Source organism: Ciona intestinalis, chromosome 1 (genome assembly GCF_000224145.3).
Source record: "Ciona intestinalis chromosome 1, KH, whole genome shotgun sequence".
In the NCBI taxonomy this organism is placed as follows: Eukaryota; Metazoa; Chordata; class Ascidiacea; order Phlebobranchia; family Cionidae; genus Ciona; species Ciona intestinalis.
This window is the reverse complement of record NC_020166.2, coordinates 2,557,989-2,580,479: the sequence shown is the minus strand read 5'-3', so window position 1 is coordinate 2,580,479 and position 22,491 is coordinate 2,557,989. Positions and strand designations below refer to the sequence as shown.

The 22,491-nt window shown below is 34.0% G+C and overlaps 5 protein-coding genes across 7 annotated transcripts in view; 2 read left to right on the top strand and 3 right to left on the bottom strand.

Annotated features, from left to right (window-relative positions):
* The window catches only part of LOC100185077 (bridging integrator 3 homolog), a 2,814-nt gene extending 406 nt beyond the window's left edge, over positions 1–2,408 (bottom strand). The window contains exons 1-5 of the mRNA XM_009863986.2: positions 2,236–2,408; positions 1,810–1,896; positions 1,379–1,565; positions 616–798; positions 7–129 (exon numbers count right to left, since the gene is read on the bottom strand). Of these exons, the coding sequence (XP_009862288.1) occupies positions 7–129; positions 616–798; positions 1,379–1,565; positions 1,810–1,896; positions 2,236–2,243 (588 nt within the window). The 5' untranslated portion in view covers positions 2,244–2,408. The remainder of the gene's footprint in view (positions 1–6; positions 130–615; positions 799–1,378; positions 1,566–1,809; positions 1,897–2,235) is intronic.
* A 679-nt stretch (positions 2,409–3,087) lies between these two features.
* fut13 (protein) lies at positions 3,088–4,755 on the top strand. The gene is given in 1 exon segment (NM_001032530.2): positions 3,088–4,755. A coding segment is annotated over 1 exon segment (1,305 nt). The 5' UTR covers positions 3,088–3,098; the 3' UTR covers positions 4,404–4,755.
* Positions 4,621–9,455, bottom strand: LOC101242554 (E3 ubiquitin-protein ligase RNF103). 2 transcript variants are annotated; one of them, XM_004225457.4, is made up of 5 exons: positions 9,124–9,455; positions 8,713–8,854; positions 7,775–7,888; positions 6,372–6,457; positions 4,621–6,057 (listed from the first exon to the last, which is right to left on the bottom strand). In XM_004225457.4, the coding sequence occupies exons 1-5, from the start codon at positions 9,204–9,206 to the stop codon at positions 4,845–4,847; spliced, it is 1,638 nt and encodes a 545-aa protein (XP_004225505.1). In that variant the 5' UTR covers positions 9,207–9,455; the 3' UTR covers positions 4,621–4,844. The 2 variants fall into 2 exon arrangements, with proteins under 2 accessions (XP_004225505.1, XP_009862187.1); XM_009863885.3 differs by having other exon boundaries at positions 7,775–7,885; positions 9,124–9,451.
* A 79-nt stretch (positions 9,456–9,534) lies between these two features.
* On the top strand, positions 9,535–18,155 carry LOC100182607 (Golgi integral membrane protein 4-like). Of its 2 annotated transcripts, none has more exons than XM_002127822.5 (13): positions 9,535–9,730; positions 10,515–10,718; positions 11,700–11,774; positions 12,141–12,244; positions 12,944–13,094; positions 13,648–13,730; positions 13,991–14,111; positions 14,424–14,974; positions 15,569–15,679; positions 16,051–16,180; positions 16,983–17,081; positions 17,208–17,329; positions 17,490–18,155. In XM_002127822.5, exons 1-13 carry the CDS (start codon positions 9,724–9,726, stop codon positions 17,646–17,648), a joined length of 1,917 nt encoding a protein of 638 aa, XP_002127858.1. In that variant the 5' UTR covers positions 9,535–9,723; the 3' UTR covers positions 17,649–18,155. The 2 variants fall into 2 exon arrangements, with proteins under 2 accessions (XP_002127858.1, XP_026692337.1); XM_026836536.1 differs by having other exon boundaries at positions 9,552–9,783.
* A 357-nt stretch (positions 18,156–18,512) lies between these two features.
* LOC100180263 lies at positions 18,513–21,729 on the bottom strand. The gene is made up of 4 exons (XM_002127893.4): positions 21,416–21,729; positions 20,590–20,914; positions 19,911–20,105; positions 18,513–19,393 (listed from the first exon to the last, which is right to left on the bottom strand). Exons 1-4 carry the CDS (start codon positions 21,632–21,634, stop codon positions 19,158–19,160), a joined length of 975 nt encoding a protein of 324 aa, XP_002127929.1. The 5' UTR covers positions 21,635–21,729; the 3' UTR covers positions 18,513–19,157.
* Positions 21,730–22,491: the final 762 nt, after the last annotated feature.

Genomic DNA, 22,491 nt, shown 5'->3' with positions numbered 1-22,491 from the left:
TGCAACGATAGTTTTAAGTGATGGATGAATGTAACCGATACTAGCATCGTAAAACTTAGGCATCTCTTCTAACAAAGAATTATTCTTTTTCTCAAATTCTTCTTTTACAGGTTGCACCTCTGCTTTCATCTGCAATATATCAATCTTAAAAATGCTGTAGCACAGTTGGTTAGCGCCCATACCTCCAACCTAGAGGTTATGGGTTTCAGACTTTGAGTGCTACCATTATGGGCGTATGTGTCCTTGGGCAAGCCACTAAACGGCAATTGCTCCAACCCGTTGGTTATGAATGGGTTGTCTAAATTGTGAGCCAGACATAAAAAATCACCCACAAAGTTCCATACATGGTGGTAAAGTGCACGAGGTGTATAAAACACTCGTAAAGTGTACGAAACAACGCGTAAAATTTCGACCATAGATAAATAAAAAGTGAAAAAACAATATTGTACAAATAATATAATTATCTTTGGTATTACTTATAAATATTTTTTTATTAACTTTAATTTAAAAAAAACAGTTGTGTAATTTATATCATACTTATACATAATAATTAACACTTAAAATTCCACAAATGTTTCTGACATGTACATGGTCCATACACCAAAGACATATTACCTGCTGTATTTTGACAATGTTGGCACCAGTCTGTTCTCTTTCTTCATATTTTTCCAGCTTGGCCTGAACTTTGTTGTATTCCTGCAACACTTTTTCCCTGCTTTTTACCTGTTGTGTGTAGTGGGGGAATATAGTGGTGTATCTTTTCATAGGTTCAACCATTGCTTGGTGCATCATGTTCGACTGCAAAAGATTATCAGTTATATTTTAATTTATTGCAGAAGTACCTTGTTATTCCTGATATATAGTAGCGTGGGGTAAGACGGCATATGTTTAGTCATAATATCCAAATATCTTGATCTTGTCATTAATGACGGTACATAGAAGTTGTGAGGATACGGTTTTATAATTTATTGTTTTGTGACAAGAAAATAGAATAAAAAGTTGTAGAGAGGACACTTGGTAACTTGAGGACACTTGGTAACTAGAGGACACTTGGTCAAAACTATATACTGGCTACTGCCATAACTGTCTGCCTCACCAGATTCACAACTGTCACAGTTGTGTTATGTCAAATGAATTAGGTAACAGCTAATACCTTTTACCTTGGAATAAAATGTTCTTAAATTATTTTCACGCTTTAATGGGTTTTATTTATAAAATACAGTTAAACGCAGCAGGTCTGCATAATATCCAGAGTATACCAGCCCCATCTGCACCATATAAAACGGAAACTATGTAATGCGTATGAATGCGTCCTAAGCCATTTTGTGTTATGGCTAGACAACGTGTATCTAAAAAAAAGAAAGAGCACATTCATTACCTTTTCTTGAGCAAGTTGGTCCTGTTTTGCCATTGCCGCATCAAATAAATTGAAATCTTCATGTCCATTGGCACCCATATCAGTCAACAAGTCATGCCCTAACTTGCCTGCAGATTTACCATAAGCACTCGTACAAGATGCCATTCTTTTGCTATCCTTAGCGATTTTTTTGCTGCACTCTTCTAAGCTGTGGCAAAGATCAAAATAAACAAATATTTATATATTTACATATATAAACTTTTTTGTTTATGACCCCTTTTAATCTTCCCATATTTTCGGCGACCCGTTAAAGACACCTAATAGTATATACAGTAGTTTGGGTAAAAAGACACATTCCCCTACAGCAGAGACAAGCCTTGAACCCAATGGGTCAGAGGCAGGTGTGCTAACCAGTGTGCTCCGGTGCTAACACATGTAACATAATACTCAACTGTTGCATCTTTGTGCATTCTCTTTCAAAATCTCGTTCAGTAGTTTTTGTCACCAAGCTTCTTTTAGCTTGGCGATTAAACAAATTCCTGCAAAAAAATTAATTTTAAACCACAATTGTTTATATGTGATTATGCTTTGACTACATTACAATTTTTATGAGCTCATAATGGCAGTTTAGGCATCCTTCAAGGAGCACTATCAGAGATTAAGAGAATAGCTACAGCACAGTAGAATCAGATTTGAAAACGTTTTATTTACATCATCTGAATAAAGAGTAGGATGGGGAAAGATGGTACACCATATTACCCCCATAGACCGTTGTTAATTGTTTAAAACACAAAGATACTTAGATATTTTGTGCTGAAGGTGTCCAGATCTTTTCCTCCCTACTATATTACATTGTTGTAAAGTTTTATAATACTTACCAACTCATTTTTAAGGTTTAAAAAACCACGACGGTAGTATATGTTGACTTGTTATCGATCCAAATGTTTCTTAATGAACAAATACACTAATACAGTTGTTTACAGCACAAAACGTATCAAAAATATTGAACACTTACTACAATACAATACTCAATATTATTGACATGATGACGTCATTTTGTACTTTACGCATGAACGAGTTAAAAAGAAAAAAGTTTTACCTGCTGCCTTTTTCTCATTCTCTCGAATGCGTCAGTCAGTGATTGCCTGAGGGCGAGATGTTCGTTTACGTTCTTATGTACACGTGTGGTAAGTGGTAATTTCATGTCCATTTTGATTGTTTTACTGACACATATATTGTATAAAGTGTAATTAAACACAACACTGCTATTGTTAAAACCATCACCCATGCATACAATTCAATTTAATGACGGTCGAGTTTTTGATAGCTTCAGGACAAAAAAATGCATTTAAATTTAGTTTAAAATGTGGTACAGTTATGTTATGCTATCATAACTTGTGGTTAGGTATTATCAAAGTTGCTTTTATATAAAAAGTAGGCGCTAGTGAAGAATCCACATAGTACATAGCAGAATAGGCTTGTGGAAATGGACATATATCATGTCTGTTATGTCCACAATATTCACTATTTCCACTATGTAGTGAATATTGTGGACACTATTTCCACTATGTAGTGAATATTGTGGACATAGCGAACATGCACTAATTAAAGGGACCTGGTGGAAACTGTTAGAGGTTGGGGGTTAGTGGTTAGCAAAAAATGTGGGGAGAAAATTTTTTTTACTAGCACCAAAAAGTATAATATATGTTGTATTTTATAGGTGGAAATCAAATTAAGAGGAATGTCTAATTGTGCCTTGTATTTTATTTTGAATTTGGTTTTTATATTGCTGAGTTATAACTACGCTGTATGTGAAGATGCAAAACCAGCAGGCAATAAAAGGTATCTCTTATATGACTGTAACCCTGGTGAGGGCTTCAACCTACGTAGAGATGTTTACATGCGAGTTGCAAACCTTGTAAAAAGCTTGCGTGAAAGCAAATCCTGTAAGGGAGATGACTGGGTTTTGGTTCTGCCCCCTTGGGGAAGAATCAGCTACCATTGGAAAGAGCATGGAATGGAACAGAGCCTTATCCCATGGTCAATGTTTTTTAATGTAAAAAGCATGAGTGGGTTTGTTCCAGTTATTGAATATGAGGATTACATTGAAGAGGTGGGAGAAGCAGTGATAGACGAGTTGTGGTATCTACAGAACTATGCAGAAGGATGGAGTAGTGGGACTTGGGAGGAAAAAATGCATGAGAGAGATTGCATTGAGAACCCTGTTTATGAAACTGATAGCGAAGGGAAAATTCGCGGGTGGTTTTGGGGCTATGAAGAAACTTATGCAAAAACTTTTAAATGTGTTTCGGTGCAAGGAATGTCTAAGCTGTTTGTGAAGCCGTTGTGTGGTGGAAATACAACAGCAAAGTCGGTTATGCTGGACAGAGGAGAGAATATGCTCCATGATATGTTTGGTGGGAAGAGGTATTGGGATTGTAGAAGAAGCATGGTGTTTGCGGATGCTTTGATTAAAACAGCGGACCAATTTCGGTCAAAGTATCTGGATTCTGATGATGTTCGTGATAAAACTGTCATGCCGGAAAATTGGAAGGATCATAAATGTACAGAAGATGCTATTGGTGGACCATATATTGCCGCTCATGTAAGAAGGAAGGACTTCCTGTATGCTAGAAAGGAGTTTGTGCCGTCAATTAAACAAGTTGCGAAGGTTTTGAGCGAAAAAATGAAAGAATATAAAGTGGACAAAGTATTTATTGCTTCTGATGGGACAAAAGAAGAAATGAAAGAACTAAAATCGCTTCTTCCTGGCATGTTTATGTACAAACCCACAAAAACTGAGAAGAGTGAATTTAAAATGGGTGGCGTGGCGATCATAGACCAGATAATTTGTTCACATGCTCGATTTTTCATGGGAACCAAAGAATCAACTTTTTCTTTCCGAATTCAAGAAGAGAGAGAAATTATGTGCTTTCCAAAACACACAACTTTTAACAGAATATGCTCGGATGAGGGCAGCGATGATTGTGAACAGCCAGCCAAGTGGAAAATTGTGTGGAAAAGTGATAGCGAAATCTGGGATTAACTTTTGCAGTGTTTGTTGCCCTGAGATTAGATCTTCTACTAGTTCAAACGTCATTTAATGATAAAGTATATTATATTATTATTATACATTCTAAAATGTTGCAATTTATACAGCATCTTTTTCTACTAAACCTTTCTTACTTTGCTAGTAAATTTAACCAATTCCTATACATAACTTACTTAGCTAATAGCTTATCTGCAAAAAACACGCAATCATTCCAACACAATGTAGAATTTATTTCTTAAAACAAAAAACATTTTTTCATTAATTATTTAAGATGCAGTTAACTTTTTATTGTTCTGAATAAAGCGGGAAATTTATTGTTACTAGAAGTGCTAGTGTTGTTATACGGTGCAAATAAACAGTATTTATTAGAAAAGATTTCTTTTTAACTACAGGAAATGGATAGAACAGTAAATACAGGACAAAGTAAAGGTTAGATTAAATTGGTTGTTCTGGGGACTTGACTTGGTAAGCCGGCCATCTGCATATTGGACAACAGTGTTGATCACTGTGGAGCCATGACAAAATACAAGAATGATGAAAAACGTGTCCACAAGGCAATCCACATACATGGTCATGTTGTTTGTAGTTATCCAAACAAATGCTACAGCTTGTTTCTTCTCTCATACCGTCGGGAGCGTTGTTTATTCGTCGCATAGCAGGACTTCTGCTTCTTAAACATGAACGAATGGATCTGATTACACTTCTGGCTATACAGCTCGAACCTTGTTTTGAACAAGTTGCAGATCTTAGTTGACGCTGGTACCAACTTTTGCTAGACCTGGGGAACTCCTTAGAGCAGTGATCAGCGTCAGAATCATCAGAACTGGCCACACACCGCCCAGTATACCTCCACACTGGAAGTTCACTTATGTAATCCATAGGCACCAGGGGTTGGAGCCATAAACTAGGAGTTGCTAGTCTTTGCACCCAACGCTGAGAAATGTCTCCGTCATTTGAATGCCATCGATTGTTGTTTAGCAATATCTCACTAAGCGTGGTTTCAATTTCTTGCTCTCTCCCGAGAATATTTGCCCTTTTTAACACATCTACTACCAGAGTAAAAAACACAAAAAATCCGAAAACTAAAACCATCCAATTCTCATGTAGGTGCGCGATAACATCCTTTGTGAGAAGTTTTCGCAATTGGAAGAGCATAGAATTGGCCACAAACTGAATACAATTAATTTTATAGCCAGACTGTAGCAACCATGTACCGAGTACGAAAAAATTGTAAGTAATTAGGGATTGAAACGCTGCTATAACCCGACTTAGAAAGCTACTTTGCGTTGTGAAGAACGACAAGCACCCAAGAAAACTACAAATATACACGCTCCAGTTGAAAAGCAAGTTCACATCTAAATTTATGGCTTTTGAATTCTCGTTTTTCCCCTTGTGGTCAGAAAATTTGAAAGAAGATGGGAGAATAATGGCAAGTTTTCTACCAATTCCGTCTTGGACATTACCAAGTGATGCTAAACTGCAAGAGACACGACGTTTTAAACAGAAATCCTTATTTTTGTTGATTTTCCCCACAGCACAGCTGACTGTTTGTTTATTAAAACATGGGCCTTGTTTCATCATGAAAGGGAAGTATGTAGGAGACTTATTTCTTCGCAATTTTGACTTCCAATCTATTTCAATATCACATCTGTAATGCAAACATAGAATTTAATTATTAGAAAAACACATTTTATTTGAGTAATTTGAATATACAAAGCACAACTCAAATTACAAAACGCATACCAGTAAATACAAAACAAAACACAAATTTTGAAATATAATAACACTGAAAACTGTTGTGTGCTAGAAGGCTTATAATGTAGTTTATATTTAGTTTAATAATTTTATTGCTTTCTTTTGTGATAATAATTTATAACTATAAGTCTGTGATCCAGTATTTCTGCATTAGGTAAATTAAAGTAATCAATAACAATACATAATCATGTAATTACTAATTAGTACCTTGACCATCTGTAGACACAATTGTGATGTCCTTGCAGTTGGTGACAACTGAACAACAGCTCTGGCGTTGACAAGTCGACACCTTCCTATTAAATGATGATGTTTAGTTTTTATTTATGTATTTTCTAGTTTTTGTTTATATTAAGTATGATAGGGACTATATAGCAAAGAAACAAATCTACGCTTTAAGATAATTTGTTGATTCAAACACATATTAATTTAACATAACTAAGTAACTGACAACTGTTGTGTTTTTTATTCAGATATTCTCATAAAATAACTATGTTGCATACTAATATATAGCCTAGTAAGCCTACTACATACATACAGTTGCCATTCGCCAGTACAAAAGAAACAATTATACACACTATATAAACACATGGATTAAAGTAAGTGACATCGTTACACATAAAAAGCAAGTAACATAACTTCAGAGCAAGTGCAGCGGTGTAAAAAGTGCCTATTTTCGATGCCGCCGGCATCGGCCGGATTTTTTAAAAACTGCCGGTAAAAAAACGGCCGGCGTGGAAATCCGGAATTTATTTACTTGGCCGGCTGCGTAACATCTCGTTTCGTGTTAACGTATGCGTAAGTTACCTATTCGTGCAGTTCTGACGTAACAAACAGCTTTATATTATCATAAATCCGGCATATATGAGGAGACAATGGCAATTGTGACGTAACATTACTAGCTATGTCGTAATGCACTTGCGGTATTTGATTGCGCCATAATAGGGATTGTGACTAATGTAATGTAATACGTAACAATACGAACAAATATTTCAACTCGTGTTACGAAATATAAAACACAGACAATCTTAAAGCACTATTAAATTCCCGGTAATTATTATTACAAAGAAAATTAGTTGCGGGTAGAAACATGTTTTTTTAACTGTAGTTGGTAATCGTCGATTAGTTTTATAGTTTTATTAAAGTAGCAATCCTAGTAGAGTATTCCTTGCTTAAACTAGCGTCTGTTATTACTTTCAATGATTGACACGTTTTTAATTAAATTCTTACGCTACGAAGGACCGCGGAAGAAATCGTTGGCTTATATCCAAAAGCCTCGTACATGGTGAAAGCGGCACACGAACGCGGGGCTAGATAGAGAGGCAAAATTTGACTTCAGAACACACGCGCCGGGAAAACTGCCGGAAAAATATAAATGCAAACCGGTATCGGCCGGATTTTTATTTTTTACATGCCTGAGCAAGTGTAGTCCTTTTATAAGCTTGGTATTTTAATAACATAAGAAAAACAATTATACAGATTAGACTTTTTCAGCTGCAAATAAAAATAGCATACCCCAATACATGTTGTTGTTTTTATAAAGTCACAGTGTTAAGCTACATACTCTTGCTTATACATGTACAGTACATTTATACATAACATAACAATCTTGCCTGAATCAACAAAACATCATCTGAAGTTTGAATTGCATCGAATAAATCTTGTTGGTCGTTCTTATTGAAGGAATAACAGTCTCCTGTCACAGTTTGTTTTGACGTTTTTTTCTGCTAAAAGCATTGATGTCACAGGGCATAATATTAGGTTGTATGTGCTAGTAACTAACTATGACAGTATAAACAGATTAAAATACAGTTACTAATTCAAGCATAAATGATATAAACAATTAACAGCCTGAGGGCTCATAAGAGTAAGTTTATTATACACAAGGATTTGCTGATGCATGCAATATAAATATATGGTATTGTTTTCAGTTGTAATATGATATGCATTTGTGAAAATTGTAACACAGTATGAAATATGTGGTACGAACGATAAAGGTGGAAATATAATTGTTATTGCCCACCTAAATGCACATACTTGTGCAATTAGCAATGCGCCAAACTTATATAAAGCTCATCTTTTGTTTTACACCAGCTGGAAACTGTAACATTATTAAGCTAGGACAAATTACATAAAACAAATATAAATTGTACAAATTTTATTTAAGTTAAAAGAGAGAAAAATGCACATGTTAAACTGTTACTCAACAGTTAACACATAATTTAATGCCAAACTGCACGATTAAGTACAATATTTCACATTTTCACAAGGCAAGTCTACTCCTTGTATTTGATATCACAATTATTGTTTACATAACAATAATTAGTGACTTCACAACAGGCGCTGCATTCAATTTTATTAATTTAGAAGAAAATCCAATACACATATCATTTTTATCATTAGTCCTATTTAACCTTAATATAGTAATGTAAAAATCGGGGCTAATCTGTGCAAAATCAATTATGAAAAAAATCATGTCCTTAAAAATAAAAGTTTCCAATCTGGTATATATTCACACAAATGCCTATACGTAGTTGTTTTTCACACTTACAGAGGCCAGCGACTCAATTTTCATATCCAAGTTGGCCAATCCATTGGTGTTTGCGCTAAGTTTTCCATCAGCAATCAAGGATCGTATTTGTTTAAGACTTGAACTCACAGCATTAATCAAACCAACGATTTCCGAGTTGTTTCTGAAAAAAAATAATATGAAATTGAACGTTTTATCAACATTATTGCTTGCGTCTTCTAAATTTTTGTTTAGAAATATGAATATCAAGAAAATAATAGTTATAATTAAATCAATGATTTCCGAGTTGTTTTTAAATTTAAGGACGCTATGTATTACTTATTATGGCCTATATATATTCTCAGTTTAATAAGATTCTCTAGAAAATTACTATGCAAACAGGGAAACTTGGCGAATTTCATTATAAATAACAGCATAATACATATTACTTACAATGTGAAAATGTTGATTAGATGGTAAACTGAAAACACGAGTATCAGGTACACCAACACGACTGAAATTTTAAGCAGAAACATTTCATAACTTGACGCTAACCCATCGAAAATTTTTGTTGTCAGTTCCTTCTGCGAAATCTTTGTTTTGTTGACAATGCAAGGGAATTTCCCAAATCTTTATATAACTTAGTTCCAGCTGTTGCTAAATTACGTGACGTGTGCTTGTTGCGTAGTTTCTGGGGTGGAAAATGCTCTGAATGTTGTTACCTTCGCAAATTATTATTCACGCAGTTGTTTTTATTGAATGGAAAACAGAAAATATACCTATAAAACCACAGAGATATTTGTCAAACTTACTTTAAACTGTCCTTTGCGTTTGCTTTTATTTTGATTGGCATTGAAAACTGCATAAAATTTTACTACTTTCAGGACAAAATTATAAACATATAAACATTTTTCGCATCGTGTCATATCACTTTAATCATTATTCTGCCCACAAATCAAGCAGAACATTCCGTGCACACAAACTGCAGACGTGCGACAAATCAAGACGACATATATAGAGATAGCGAGTGGCGTTTAATCAATGTTCGGATGAATGCCAGGTAAAGTTAGCTCTTGTTACGAAGCATTACTACAGTTATTGTACATTCAATGAGTAAGTTGGTATTTTCTTTACTTATTATGGTGTTATGTTATAAATCACGTAATGTATAGACAGTACAGTCACACTCATAATTTACCGTGACTATTCTGCACTTTATATAACATGTGTAATATATCTTAATGGTTTTACAACCCACTAAAAACTAGCACTGACGTTGTAAATGCTATACACATAACAGTTAGGCCTCTTTGTTTTATAATACAGGGACATATGGTTTATACTAATGTGTTGTTGTGTTATACTATTCCAGCTAATGGTAATAGTGAATAGGTAGTGTGCCGAACTCAAATTAAAATGTGCGGCCTATTTAGTTTTTAGAATATTAGTCTACCAAGTGTGCAATTTCAGTGTGTTTTTCTTTTTATGCTTTTATAAGTGTCTTCTAGATTAAAATTGTATATATATGTACATGTACAAGATTTTCTCTTTAATAATTGAATGTAACTTATTTATCCTATCATGTTTAGCAACAACACGGGTGTTCTGTTTCGTACTAACAATGGAATGTTTTTCTAAGTCTCACTAATGGGTTGTCAAAATTATCAGCCCTACATAAAAAAAATGAAAAAATCCCCAAAAAATAATTACCCACAAAGTAACATAACTCGTAAGCTGGCACGAGGTGTTAAACTCGTGTGATAACGACTGTCGTTTTCCGGCGACGCGAGGATAAAGTAAGTTACGTTCATTCATTTATATATATGTACATTTATTTTATGTAGTTTACACAAATTCATCTAAATCTGGAGCCATGTTCACACGAAAGCATCGTGGTATGATCCAAACCTCTATCATCCTTATCTTGATGGTGGGGATCGGATACAGCGTCTACTTATACAACTTAATGACGATTAAACTTAAAAATATGGAAGTTAAAACACAAAGATATCATTCGCAACACCAGTCTTTGTCATCTCAACTACAAGGTTTTTAAATTATTTAAAGTATTAACTTTTTCCTATGTATAGATATATTATATATATATATTTATATATATACGTACTTTTGTATTATTACTCTAAAAAAAATTATTCTAATAAATGTTTTGGTAACAATGTCTCTCCATTTGTTTATAACATACTCTGATACTGTGTTACTTTTCATGTATATATATATATTAATAAATGTGAATTGGCACAATTTTCAAATTCATTTTATAAATTCTGATTATTTCTCAGGAAAACGAGAGATATCAGATAATGTTATCACAAGTTGTCTCCAAACCGTTTTTTTATAGTTTTCTCTAAACTGTTTATTTTTAATTTGTTTTACTTTTGAATTCGTGTAAAAGGCCTATTTATTGTAACCATGATAACATTTATCTTTATATGTATGGTTTCCTGGTGTGTGGGTTAGTTTTGTGAAGTTGCTTCCCCTGCTTACAATGTAGCAATAACATGCAGAATGTACTTTGTATTCTATTACCAAACATACTGTAATATATAAAATGGAAATTTTCAGTTAATTTTTCTAATGTAAAAAATTTAGCAGCTCATATCAGTCATATGGTATGAAACCGTTCAGAAGTCTTGAATACTGGAAGACTGAATGTGTAGGCTACCAGATGAGATGCTAAAAAATAAAATTGCTTTTGCAATAAAATACTCTTACTATGTTTCTTCAGATAGCAGAAAACATAATGTTTTTATATTATATAGTCTAGGGCAGTGGTTCCCAAACTGTGGTACGCGTACCACTAGTGGTACGTGAAGGTCTCCCAGGTGGTACGCAAGTGGATAAAGTTTGGGAACCACTGGTCTAGGGACTCTGTTTACTAAAACACCTATTTTAAGTATATGTTGTTAATATATCATTAAGATGTGTGTCCCCGCTCCCAGGTTAGATGTACAGGCTAATAAGTAATGGCTGTTGTTCACTTAACTTCAATAACCATTAATTCATTTCAGTTGTTTATGAAGAAAGATCTCGTTTAGAAAGTGCTTTGTTAAAGGAAAAGAACGAACATAAAATTGTTAAAGAAAGTAAGATTTACTGTATTGTTATTTTAAACATAGAGTAAGTTGCATAACCTAATTTTGTATCCTGCATTTGTTAACCTAATTTTATTTTTTAATTTAAGCACTTTCATTAAAGTAATAATTTATTTATTAATTTGAATACGTAATTCTAATTTTTTGTAGACTTTTTAAGGATAACTTTTCACCAATTAGTCTGTTATCACCCAAAATTATTTCGAAAGCCTTAAGGACAACAAGTAAAAATACATTTTGAGCCACCTGAATTAGTAGGCCTATTTTTAACCTTTATTAACCACTGCATTACAAGTTAGGTAAAAAATGTATGGCCCTTATTTATACATATATATATACATTTATTGTTTTTGTCAGAATATGACCAGGACAAGCAGTTGCATGAAGATTCTGTTGCAAGCTCGTTACAAGAACAAAATATTAAATACGACTCATTAAAAGAAGAACACACGAATTCTAAGGTAAATACTTCTTCTAAAAAAAAGAATTATATATATATTATATATAACAAGTGTGTTTTTTGTAAAAAATTTTTTAATTTAAAATTTTTTTTTTACTTAAGATCAGACTTCTTCTCCACAAGTTTCCTTTAGCTGTGCCACTAATTTATTATACAAATTATAAGGGGAAACTTTTAAAACCCATATACTGCGCTTACTTTTTTGAATTTGCACACAAAATGTTTAAAAACCTTCATTTTACAATACTATACAACACATGCTAAAATATATATAGAAAAAAATTTTTCAGCACCATAGTCTATAAGAAATGTTCTGTTGTAATTTTGTATTAATAATATTAGTGTATAAGTATAACTAAATGCTTAAAGCAAAAGTACCCGTTGTATTTAGTTCCAGTTAGGCCATTCAACTGTAAATGGTAATACAATCTAGATTGTACATTACGTAATCACTTAAGTGGCACTTATGGGAAATAACTTTTTTGTGTTGTAAGATTTTTATGAAAAGAAGTGACTTGTGCTGTATAAACAATACATGAATGAATGTTTGAAAAGAAAACCCTGTTTTTATGTGTTACCATTTACTTTCTTGCTACTTTACATGGAATTCGCATTTTAAAACGTTTGACACCTAGCTAGGATTTAATTTGTAATCACTAATCATTAATTATTCTGTATTGTCACCATAAATATCTTATAGAACCAGCTCGCTGAAGCGCGAAAAGCGATTCAGAGCCTCGAACAACTGCAGCAGACAGCTGAAAAGTCACACAACGATAAACTTGCAGAACTACAACGCAAACAGGAGCAACTAAACACCCAGAAAGAGAGCGAATTATTTGCACTTCAAGGTGAATGGTGGTGATTTAAAATATGAATTGTTTGTTTTATGCATTTAATTTTAAAATTTAAAATCAGACCAAAATGTTACAGTTTGCCTAAATTTGGGTTTATATTTATAAATAAATGTGGCTTTTGACATATTTCATGTTACCAATATTTTATAAGGAAAGTTATTAATTTATTCCAAGCACTAACTCCCTAAACATTAAAGCATTTTTTTAGGGAAATCTACATTCGGTATAAAAACGTGTCAACTTTGTTTTGTAGAAATATATAGAGTACAATAGGAAACTTGTGTTATTCTATTCTTCTGTCATTTCCTTTATAAATAGTGTGAAACAATATGAAAAACATATGTACATGACTTCATGTATTTTGTATATATAGGCTATTATATACATATATTCGCGTATGTAGTACATTAATACTGTAGGGTAAGATGGGATACCAAATCCAATACTTCTTATTTTCCTAATCGTGTTTAAAACAGTTACCAACTGTATACTCGTTGGCCAAATCAGTGTGAGCGTTAAATAAAAAAGCAGATATTTTTTGTTGCAGAAAAACATCGCAAATTGTCAGATGATCACAAACGTTTAAATCAACTTAATTCCGATCTACACAACAGGCTCTTGCTTGCACAAGTAAGAATACGTAACCCTGTATTACCCTAAAGCTTATTACCACTTTGCAACCTTTTAATTGTTTGCCTGTAGAATATAAATTTAACGTATTTGTTTCAACCCCCTTTACTAATAAAATAAAATACTTAACATGTTTTAAAAAATACGTATGTATATATATGTTTTGTATATATATATACAGTTTTTTTTGTCCATCTACACCATTGCATAATAGTGTACATGACATCCCAGAAATATTAAAATAATATTTTTCACTTTAGGAAAACTCTTCAAATTATACAAAACTTAAAACTGCGTTGACCAACCTTGGTTACGATGCAATACAACTTAACCATCCTAACTTTGAAAAGCTGGGTAGTTTGGACCGACATGTTTTAATGGGTAAGTTTATTTTCTTATTGGTTGGTTGGCCCCTTAGCTTTAAATTCTAAAGTTTATATAGTGGTATATATTATCATTGCCATTGGTTGGCCCCATTAATGGGCCAACTATGTGTTACCCTGAAGGCCTGAATGTTTGGGTAATGGGCCAACTGTGGCCCAAATTTTAGTTTTCATAAGGTCATACGTTGTAGAATCTCACCCACATAAAATAAAATAAACTATTTTTTTTTCCTTATTTACACTATGGCTTGTACCATGATTTCATTTTTTTTACATACATTTTTTCTGTTATTTTTATTGTTATATTTAGCACACCTGGGTGGCAGTAACGAGCTCGCATCAGCGCTTGAAATGCAACGGCAACGAATCGCTTTAGAAAAAGACATAAGACAAGCCGCCGAGAGAAAGCAACGAATGAACAAAGAAGCTCGTGACCGAGAACTCGCTTTAAGGGAGCAGAAAAAAGCTGCTCAGGCTCACAACATAGGGCATAGGGGGGACATACATGCTAAGCCTGATGCTAATACTAATATAGTGAATCCTGTTGGTCAAGATGTCCAAATTAGTCACCAAGATAAAGATGCTCAAGATCTTGATGATGAAAATGCGGAAGATGATACTGAAGATCCTACTCCTAATCCTGGAGATGCAGATGCTGCTCATCCACAAGAAAATGATGCAGCTCAAATGGAAAATGGATACGATCAGCAGAATAATCAAAATGACAACCAAGCTGATTCAATGCAACATAACAGATACAATGTAGCAGACCAGAGTAAACTGGATTCACCTGGATTGGAACCGGATCCAACTGAACCAGGAACCACTGAACCAGTAAATAGTGATCCAGCTAATAATGAGGTAAATCTACTATTAGGTGCATGGTGTTAATTTATATATTAGGTACTGTCCACCGCCGTGTTACATTGGTTGGCATGCGTGACTCTAACCAGAGGTAATGGGTTCAAGGCTCGTCGCTGCTTCCATTGTGAACTTATGTATCCTTGGGCAAGACATTTAAAGGCAATTTTTCCCAAACACAGTGGTCACTAAAGGGTTGTCTAAATTGTCAGCCATGTAAAAGAAATAGTTCACATAGGGTATACTGACAGCTGTTGCCCCAACACACAAAGACATTCATCTAGCTTTACTTGATATTGAGTTCCAGGGTGTATTTAGTGGGAGTTTTTCATGCAGCACATAAACAAATGTTTAGAAATACCATTGGAACTTGTAAATTCCTTTATATAGGAACCTGTAGTGTTGCGTAAAGTGTATTTTTGTATTATGCCTGCTTGACACTGTGCATAAAATGTGATTTTTGTGCACCACGTAAGCAAATGTTTAAAGATACCATTGTATCCCTGTTAATTAGTATATATATGGAATTGCCCTTGTTGAATACAGTGTATTATGGCTGCTTGACATTGTGCATAAGGTATACATTCCACACAGGATGCAGAGACATATGAGGATGATGTTGTGAGGGAAGAGAACAACGCAAGAAATGATGAACAAAGAGCGAGAGAGGAACTGCAGAAGTCCCAGCAATCACAGGATGATGAAGTAAGTTTGGACAATATTTTTCGCATTTATTATGTATCCCCCCCTAAAAAAAGTTGTTTTAATAATTTAATTTATAGCTTTTTTCCTTTTTATATATATTTATACAATAATAATAAGATATTTTTATTGAAGTTTATTGTTTTTGTATTTTTTTAAAATGTTTTTCGGTTTACAGTTTTGCGTAATAGGCCAAAAATCCCAGGTCCTTTACAACGACCTGTTGACCTTAACCACAAGAAATAATAAGGGTTTACAGTTATTAGTTTAGTAATACTAAATCAACATGTAACTGCACAATATAAATTCTATTGTCTGTTCTTTACATATTCTAATTCAACCACTCCTTATATTAAATCCATACATTGTATCAGCATGTACCTGACCATAAAGAAGCGTTGGAGCACCTGCAAGACCTACAAGCTAGACAGCAAGAAATTGCTGAAGAACAACAAAAGAATCTTGAAGAACTTGCTCAACAGAGAGTAGCAGCTGTAGGACAAGGTATGCTTGCCAATTTCATTAGCTTTTTTCTGTCACATGTTATTTATACGAATTCTAGATGTTAAGTTGAAAGTAAAACTGTTTACCTTGTAAAAGTTATTCTGAAGCACGAGGTATAGTCATCAATTAAATAAAAAAATGTAAAAACAAAGTTAATATCACAAAGTGAAATACTGACCTTGTAGAAGAATTCTTGAACAAAAAATTAATCAGAATTCAAATAGAAGAATGTAACTGTATCGCATTTTATCATTTAATTAAAACTCTCATTTAATTAAAACTCTCCAGGCTATACATTTTAAGATTCTATCATGTTTTGCAGTTTGTTTTTTTTAAATTATTTCTTAATTTTTTTACCCAAATCAACGTTCTGCTCAATGCTAAAATATTATCAAACTAGGGCCCGGACAAAATATGATCCTTTATGCTAATTCTAAGATGTTGTTATGCGGTTACCTTAGCTTATTTCTTTCACATGTAATCATATAACTGGTATCTGTTAAATTGAAAGTAAAACTGATTACCTTGTAAAATATATTCTGTGAGGTTCTGCAGTGTGGCACTCAATGGGACCTAAGATTTTGGGCAGAGTTAGCCCATCACCTCAACCCATTGGGTTAAAGCCGGGTCCATTGAGTGTGTTTCTCAATGACACATACCCATCTCAGTATTGAGCATTGAACCAAGCGCCTAACTACTATGCTATGCTTGCAGCATTTTTTATGAATTATATGTTTCCACTAAGCTTTGTTTGCAGCAAGTTTTTTTTTATAAAATTTAAGGTTTTAATTTTTATCGACAGATAAAAGTGATACCAAACATGTAATAGTTGGCCAAATAACTGATGATGTAGATTCAGATAACCCAAGTACAATTGAACCACAAAATCTTCATGAAATAGGTGGGTGACCTATAAAAAAACGATCACAATATTTGGATATGGTGTCGTAAAGATGTCTGGTGTTCCCCCACCCTACTATATTAAAAAAAATCCGCTTATGACTATGTACAACTCATTTATATACAGCTGCAAAACCACAAATGCATATCCCGCAAGCAGCTCACGTTGCACCTAATGATCCTGAAGGTGTTGGTGTCGCTCCCATGGTTTCCAATAATGATGCGGGCAATGACAGAGATTATCAACAGGTAAAATATAATGGTGTATACACAGTATGTGTTATATATGTTGTTTACACTATATTTATTTTAGGACAATTTGTTCATCAACCCGTAAAAAATGTTGTTTTTTTTTCGCATTTAAACTTTTTTTCTGGTTACGCCAGTGAACATTTTTTATTTTCCACAGGAGGATTACAATAATGAAGAAGATGAAAACAACAACAATAATGAGGATGATGATGGTGAATATGAGCAAGATGATAACTCATATCGGGATGATAGAGTCAATCGTGAAAGAGAGGCGTATGTACAACATAGGGGGGACCGAAGGAATCAAGGTTTTTAAACTGTCTTGCCGCTTTTCTGCACTACCCATATATATTAGTGTGATTTTCCATACTTTTTTATTGCGTCGTTTGTAAGTGCTTCTCAACCCCTGGGCAGCAACCCAAAAATTCATTGATTTGATCTGGTTAGACCAGTAGTTTGAAAGCCGTTAAACTGTTATTTAATGACTCAACTCTGCATTAATAGGAGTTTGGGCATAAAATCTGGGTCCCCTTAAATGGCAAGCAATAGAACCTTATCCATATGGAAAAAAAAATTGTTTAAAAAATTATGTACTTACATAAAATTATGTGTAGTTTTTTTGCATTGCTATTAATGTCCACAAAATATTTGGGTTGTGCCCAGTTCTGTTGAGAAGTACTGCACTAAAAGCTTCAGTTTTATACCCTTAGTGCTGTAGCATAGAGCCTGTATGGTTGAGACGTGAAAATGGTTACACAAGTATAACTTATAAGTCACATACATGATACTGATATGTAGAATAGATATTAAACATACCATACCTGACACATGGTGCACCATTTTTTATAATGCTTTGCAACCAGTTCAGTACAAAATGAGGTAAAAGACCAACTGTGGCCTATATATCTTGCATTACTGTAGGACCTCACCCATATGGGATCAAAATTTCACCACAAAAAGTATTTAAAAATTTTTTTGTTGGTAAATTTGCAAAAAAAACAGGCTGTTGCCTATGTCATTATTATTTTCATTTTTTTATACGTGGTTAAAAAATGGTTGAAAGTTTACCATATTGTAGTATTGTATATCAATCACCATGTCGTAATTAATCAAAGAGATGTATTATTTCAGCCGCAGTTTTAAAGTGCAGTTACTTATTATAGCGAATATGATATAAAAATTTGCAAAATACATAAGTGTCTTTTATTGAGGTGTTACACAGTGAGTGAGAAACAAAATTTCATCTCGTTTGGCGAAATTAATCTAAGGGCTAATGCAGAAAAATGTTTGGGTTAAAAATTTATATTAGCGTGAACGAGTACTATATAACATAGTAGGGGGGGGAGGCGGGACATCTATAGCACATAATATCCAAGAATTCTGTTCTAAATAATTAACTGAGTCTTGAGGATGAGGTTTTATATTTCTTTGAATATTCTTTATTTACTACCAAACTGGCAAGAAAACAGAATAAAAAGGTGTCCCATCTTCCCCACCCTACTATATATCGAATTAGGGACCGGAACTGTGGTTTTAAACGGACTTTTTTAAACTTGCTGTTTGACGGTTTGTTTAGCGTTTTGCAAATGTCAAATGATATACTTATAACACAGTTTATAGATATACGAATGCAGTATTGCACTCCATTTGTTTTTTCACACACTAGATTTGTTTGTTTATAAATTGTTGGTACTAAACCTAGGTTGGCAGGCAAAGGTGTAGAAAAAATACTTTGTCAACGTACTGTACCGTTTCGTGTTTCAATTAAATAAAACTGCAATATGCCAAGTTTCGGCATCAATTATCAAATTTTAGTTCTCTCGTTTCACCGCTTTTTTCTTTTTTTTCCTTTCCCTTTTCCCGATCCTTTTCTCTTCCCTTTTTTCTTTTTCTTCTTATCTTTCGGTGGATCGGGAGGTAGTTCGAATGTCAGGTGGTCTGATTCGCCGGGTAATTGAATTTCTGGCGTGGATTGGAGTTTTTTGGATAAATTAAGTCCAGACGGCATTCCACTGAAGTTAATACTGCTTCGTGATCCGTAACTTGTTTGGACTCCAGTTGCTGTAAATATTATAACAATAATAAAATAACTTATTTGTCTCTTCGATTAGCCTACGCCAGCGAAGGTTTTAAAATCTTTTAAACGTAAAGACTGGATACAGCGTCAAAACAACAGTTGTTAAAACACGCTTACAGCTGAAAATATATTTGCATTTAATCGGAAGAAAAATAAGCGTGCCTAATTAAAACAGTCAGACTGGTATCTGTTTCAACTCTAGCGTAAATCTCAGTTCCCATGCCATCCTGCAGAATCCCAGCCTTACAGAATGCATTTAAGATTTTATAGAAACGCCCAATTGACAGTTTACCTGTGTAATATTCAGCTCGTTTTAAAAGATCGTCGTTTTGCCTTCTTTAGTTTTCGTCCAAACATATTTACATTTATTAAAAGAAAATAAGCGTGGTCGCTACATCTAGCGCTTGCAGATAAACGAACCATTTAAGTTAATTATTTTCATGGTAAACGTTTAGTAGAAACAATATCCATTTAATCTAAGCATAAAAAGTGCAGTCACACCTCTTGTAACTTGAGTGACTAAAATTTCTTCGAGTCTCGTGCAGACAACAAGTTGGTCTTCTGTTAAATTGAACTTGACATAAATTGATTCTGACACAAGAGGAATTTCTGTCAGCTCTGACGCGCATTGCAGAAACTTCTGTCCAAGGTTGAGCAAAGTACGAAGTAAACATAACCACATGACGTATTTCATGCCTGTGTTGAATAAAGGAATGAATTTATAGTAGGGTGGAGAAAGATTGGACATCTTTTCCATTTGGTAGTAAACAAAAAAACATTCAAAGAATTATAAAACCGTATCCTCACGACTCCCATAGACTGTTGTTAATTGTTTAAAACACGATCAGAATATTTGTATAATTTTTATAATACGTGTAGGTAGTAGGACGGGTTAAGATGGGACACCTTCAGCACATAATATCCAAATATCCTGATCGTCTTCTGAACAATTAACAACGGTCTATGTGGGTCGTTAGGATACGGTTTTATAATTCTTTAAATGTTATTTGTTTACTACCAAATGGGACGAGAAAACAGAATTAAAATGTGTCCCATTTTCCCCCACCCTACTATATAATAAAGAGCCTTGTTCGAAACACGTTTAACAAATATGGGGTTTATAGGTGCTAGCAAGACCCCCATCTTACCCCACAGTACTGTACAAGCCCACAATTCTTACCTGGATGATTTGAGTCAATTCCTTTCGGGTTAAGTTCGCCAATATCAAACGAAGTTCCAACGAACCCCTTCCAGTACTGCAGGTGGTTTAATACGTTTTCTAAAGGTTCCAGTTTCCCTTTCTTTATCGATTTATAAAAGTCTCGTGCTATAAGGTTCAAGCCTCGCATTCGAGCAACCAAATCAATGTACTTTCGTATTTTGTTACTCTCTCCGAAATATCTCCTTTTGGAAAGTATATCGGATCGTTCCTTCAGTTTCTTGTACGTCTTCGCCGTGATAGAAGATTCTTTTTCGTCCAGAATTTGGGCCTTTTCGAGTGCAGCCTGAAAGGGAAACATATTCTGTTGATCGATTTGGATTTTGCCACATGAGTAGCAACGCAAAATAATAATTCGGCCTTTTTTTTCATGGCTATATGGTATATATAATACAGTGGAGTAAGATGGAAAACCGTTAACTCCTAAATTCTATACTCTTTTTAAACAATTAACAACGCTGTTTTAAAAGTGCAATTATATATTTCTGTAAATACTCTTTGCTTAATACCAAATGGGACGACAAAGAGAAAGGAAACGTATTTCATTTTACCTCACTCTACCATACACAATAGTCGTGTGCAGTTCATCAATTCGGTAAAGCGTAACGATGTTTAGAAAATAATCTAGTATAGGGAGGTGGAAAATGGGACAATTATAAAACCGTATCCTCACGACTTCCATAGACCATTGGGAATTGTTTAAAACACGATCAGGATATTTGGATATTAAGGTCTCCTATCTTACCCCGCAGTACTGTATATATATAAGTTCAATCTATACCCTCACCTTAAATGATTCAAAGTCGTCACGTTCCCAAGCCGCATATTTTGTCGTCACAATTCCAATATGACGTAACAAGAAGTCAACAAAAACCTTCCATTTGTCTTTTTTCTTCTGCAGCGACTTTTCCGCTTTTTCTAACTTCCGTTGCTCGGCCGGGGACAAACTCGAATTGGCGGCATTTGTGTCGATTATTCCGTCCCCGTCAGTAATGGCATCAGTCATTCCCTATTAACTTAAACAGTAGAGTCCAACTTAACCGGGCTTTATCATGCGACGTAACTGCAATATAGTACTGTATAGTAAGATGGGTGTTCGTTATCACCCAAATCCCGTATTTTCTGATCGTGTTTTAAACAATTAACAATGTTTATTTTATAGTTCTAAGGGTATATTTAATTTATTAATTATCTTTGTTTACTACCAAATGAGTCAAATAAAGAGAATGAAAGCATGTCCCATCTTACCTTAAACCTACTATAAATAAAATGCACAAAGAGGTTGCTTGGATACAAAACTGAAAATTAGATACCCAGAATTTAACAATTATTTTGCTCTATACATGTCTATTATAATGTATTAATAAAGAGTCTAAACCGATTTGTGCTAAAATTAAAGTAATCTTAAACTTATTCATCGAGCACTCAGACTTTACCCGAACATAATATACTCATAACACGTGAACAAATGCATAACTGCGTTCATTATTTTTATTTATGGTAGGGTAGCGGAAGATGGGACACCGTTTCATACCATTTCTTCATCCTGTTTGGTAGTAAACAAAGAACATTCAAAGATTTATAAAACTGCGTCCTCACGATTGCCATAGACTGTTTGTGTTAATTGTTTAAAGCACCATCACAATATTTGGATATTATATGCGATAAAGGTGTCTCATCTTACCCCACAGAACTAATAATTTTAAACATATATATTTTTAGACACTTTGCAAATCATTCATTTATTTAAAAAACAATTCAAAACTAACCTTACGCAACTCGACTGAGCACCTATATTGTCGACAATTTCGCTTTTGTAACTATGCACCTTATAACTTTGTTTACTTTGTCGGCTGCCCTAAC

Bases quoted from the DNA above. Each gene is read 5' to 3' on its own strand.
- LOC100180263 (XM_002127893.4), bottom strand. From the start codon at position 21,634: ATGACTGATGCCATTACTGACGGGGACGGAATAATCGACACAAATGCC. The intron at 20,106-20,589 runs GTAAGAATTGTG...TATTCAACACAG, and splicing joins AATTGACTCAAATCATCCAG to GCATGAAATACGTCATGTGG. The intron at 19,394-19,910 runs GTGTGACTGCAC...TAATATTTACAG, and splicing joins AGTCACTCAAGTTACAAGAG to CAACTGGAGTCCAAACAAGT.
- LOC101242554 (XM_004225457.4), bottom strand. From the start codon at position 9,206: ATGTTTCTGCTTAAAATTTCAGTCGTGTTGGTGTACCTGATACTCGTG. The intron at 8,855-9,123 runs GTAAGTAATATG...ATTTTTTTTCAG, and splicing joins CTAATCAACATTTTCACATT to AAACAACTCGGAAATCGTTG. The intron at 6,058-6,371 runs GTACTAATTAGT...TTTGCATTACAG, and splicing joins TGTGTCTACAGATGGTCAAG to ATGTGATATTGAAATAGATT.
- LOC100182607 (XM_002127822.5), top strand. The intron at 13,095-13,647 runs GTGAATGGTGGT...TTTTTGTTGCAG, and splicing joins CGAATTATTTGCACTTCAAG to AAAAACATCGCAAATTGTCA. The intron at 15,680-16,050 runs GTAAGTTTGGAC...ACATTGTATCAG, and splicing joins AGCAATCACAGGATGATGAA to CATGTACCTGACCATAAAGA.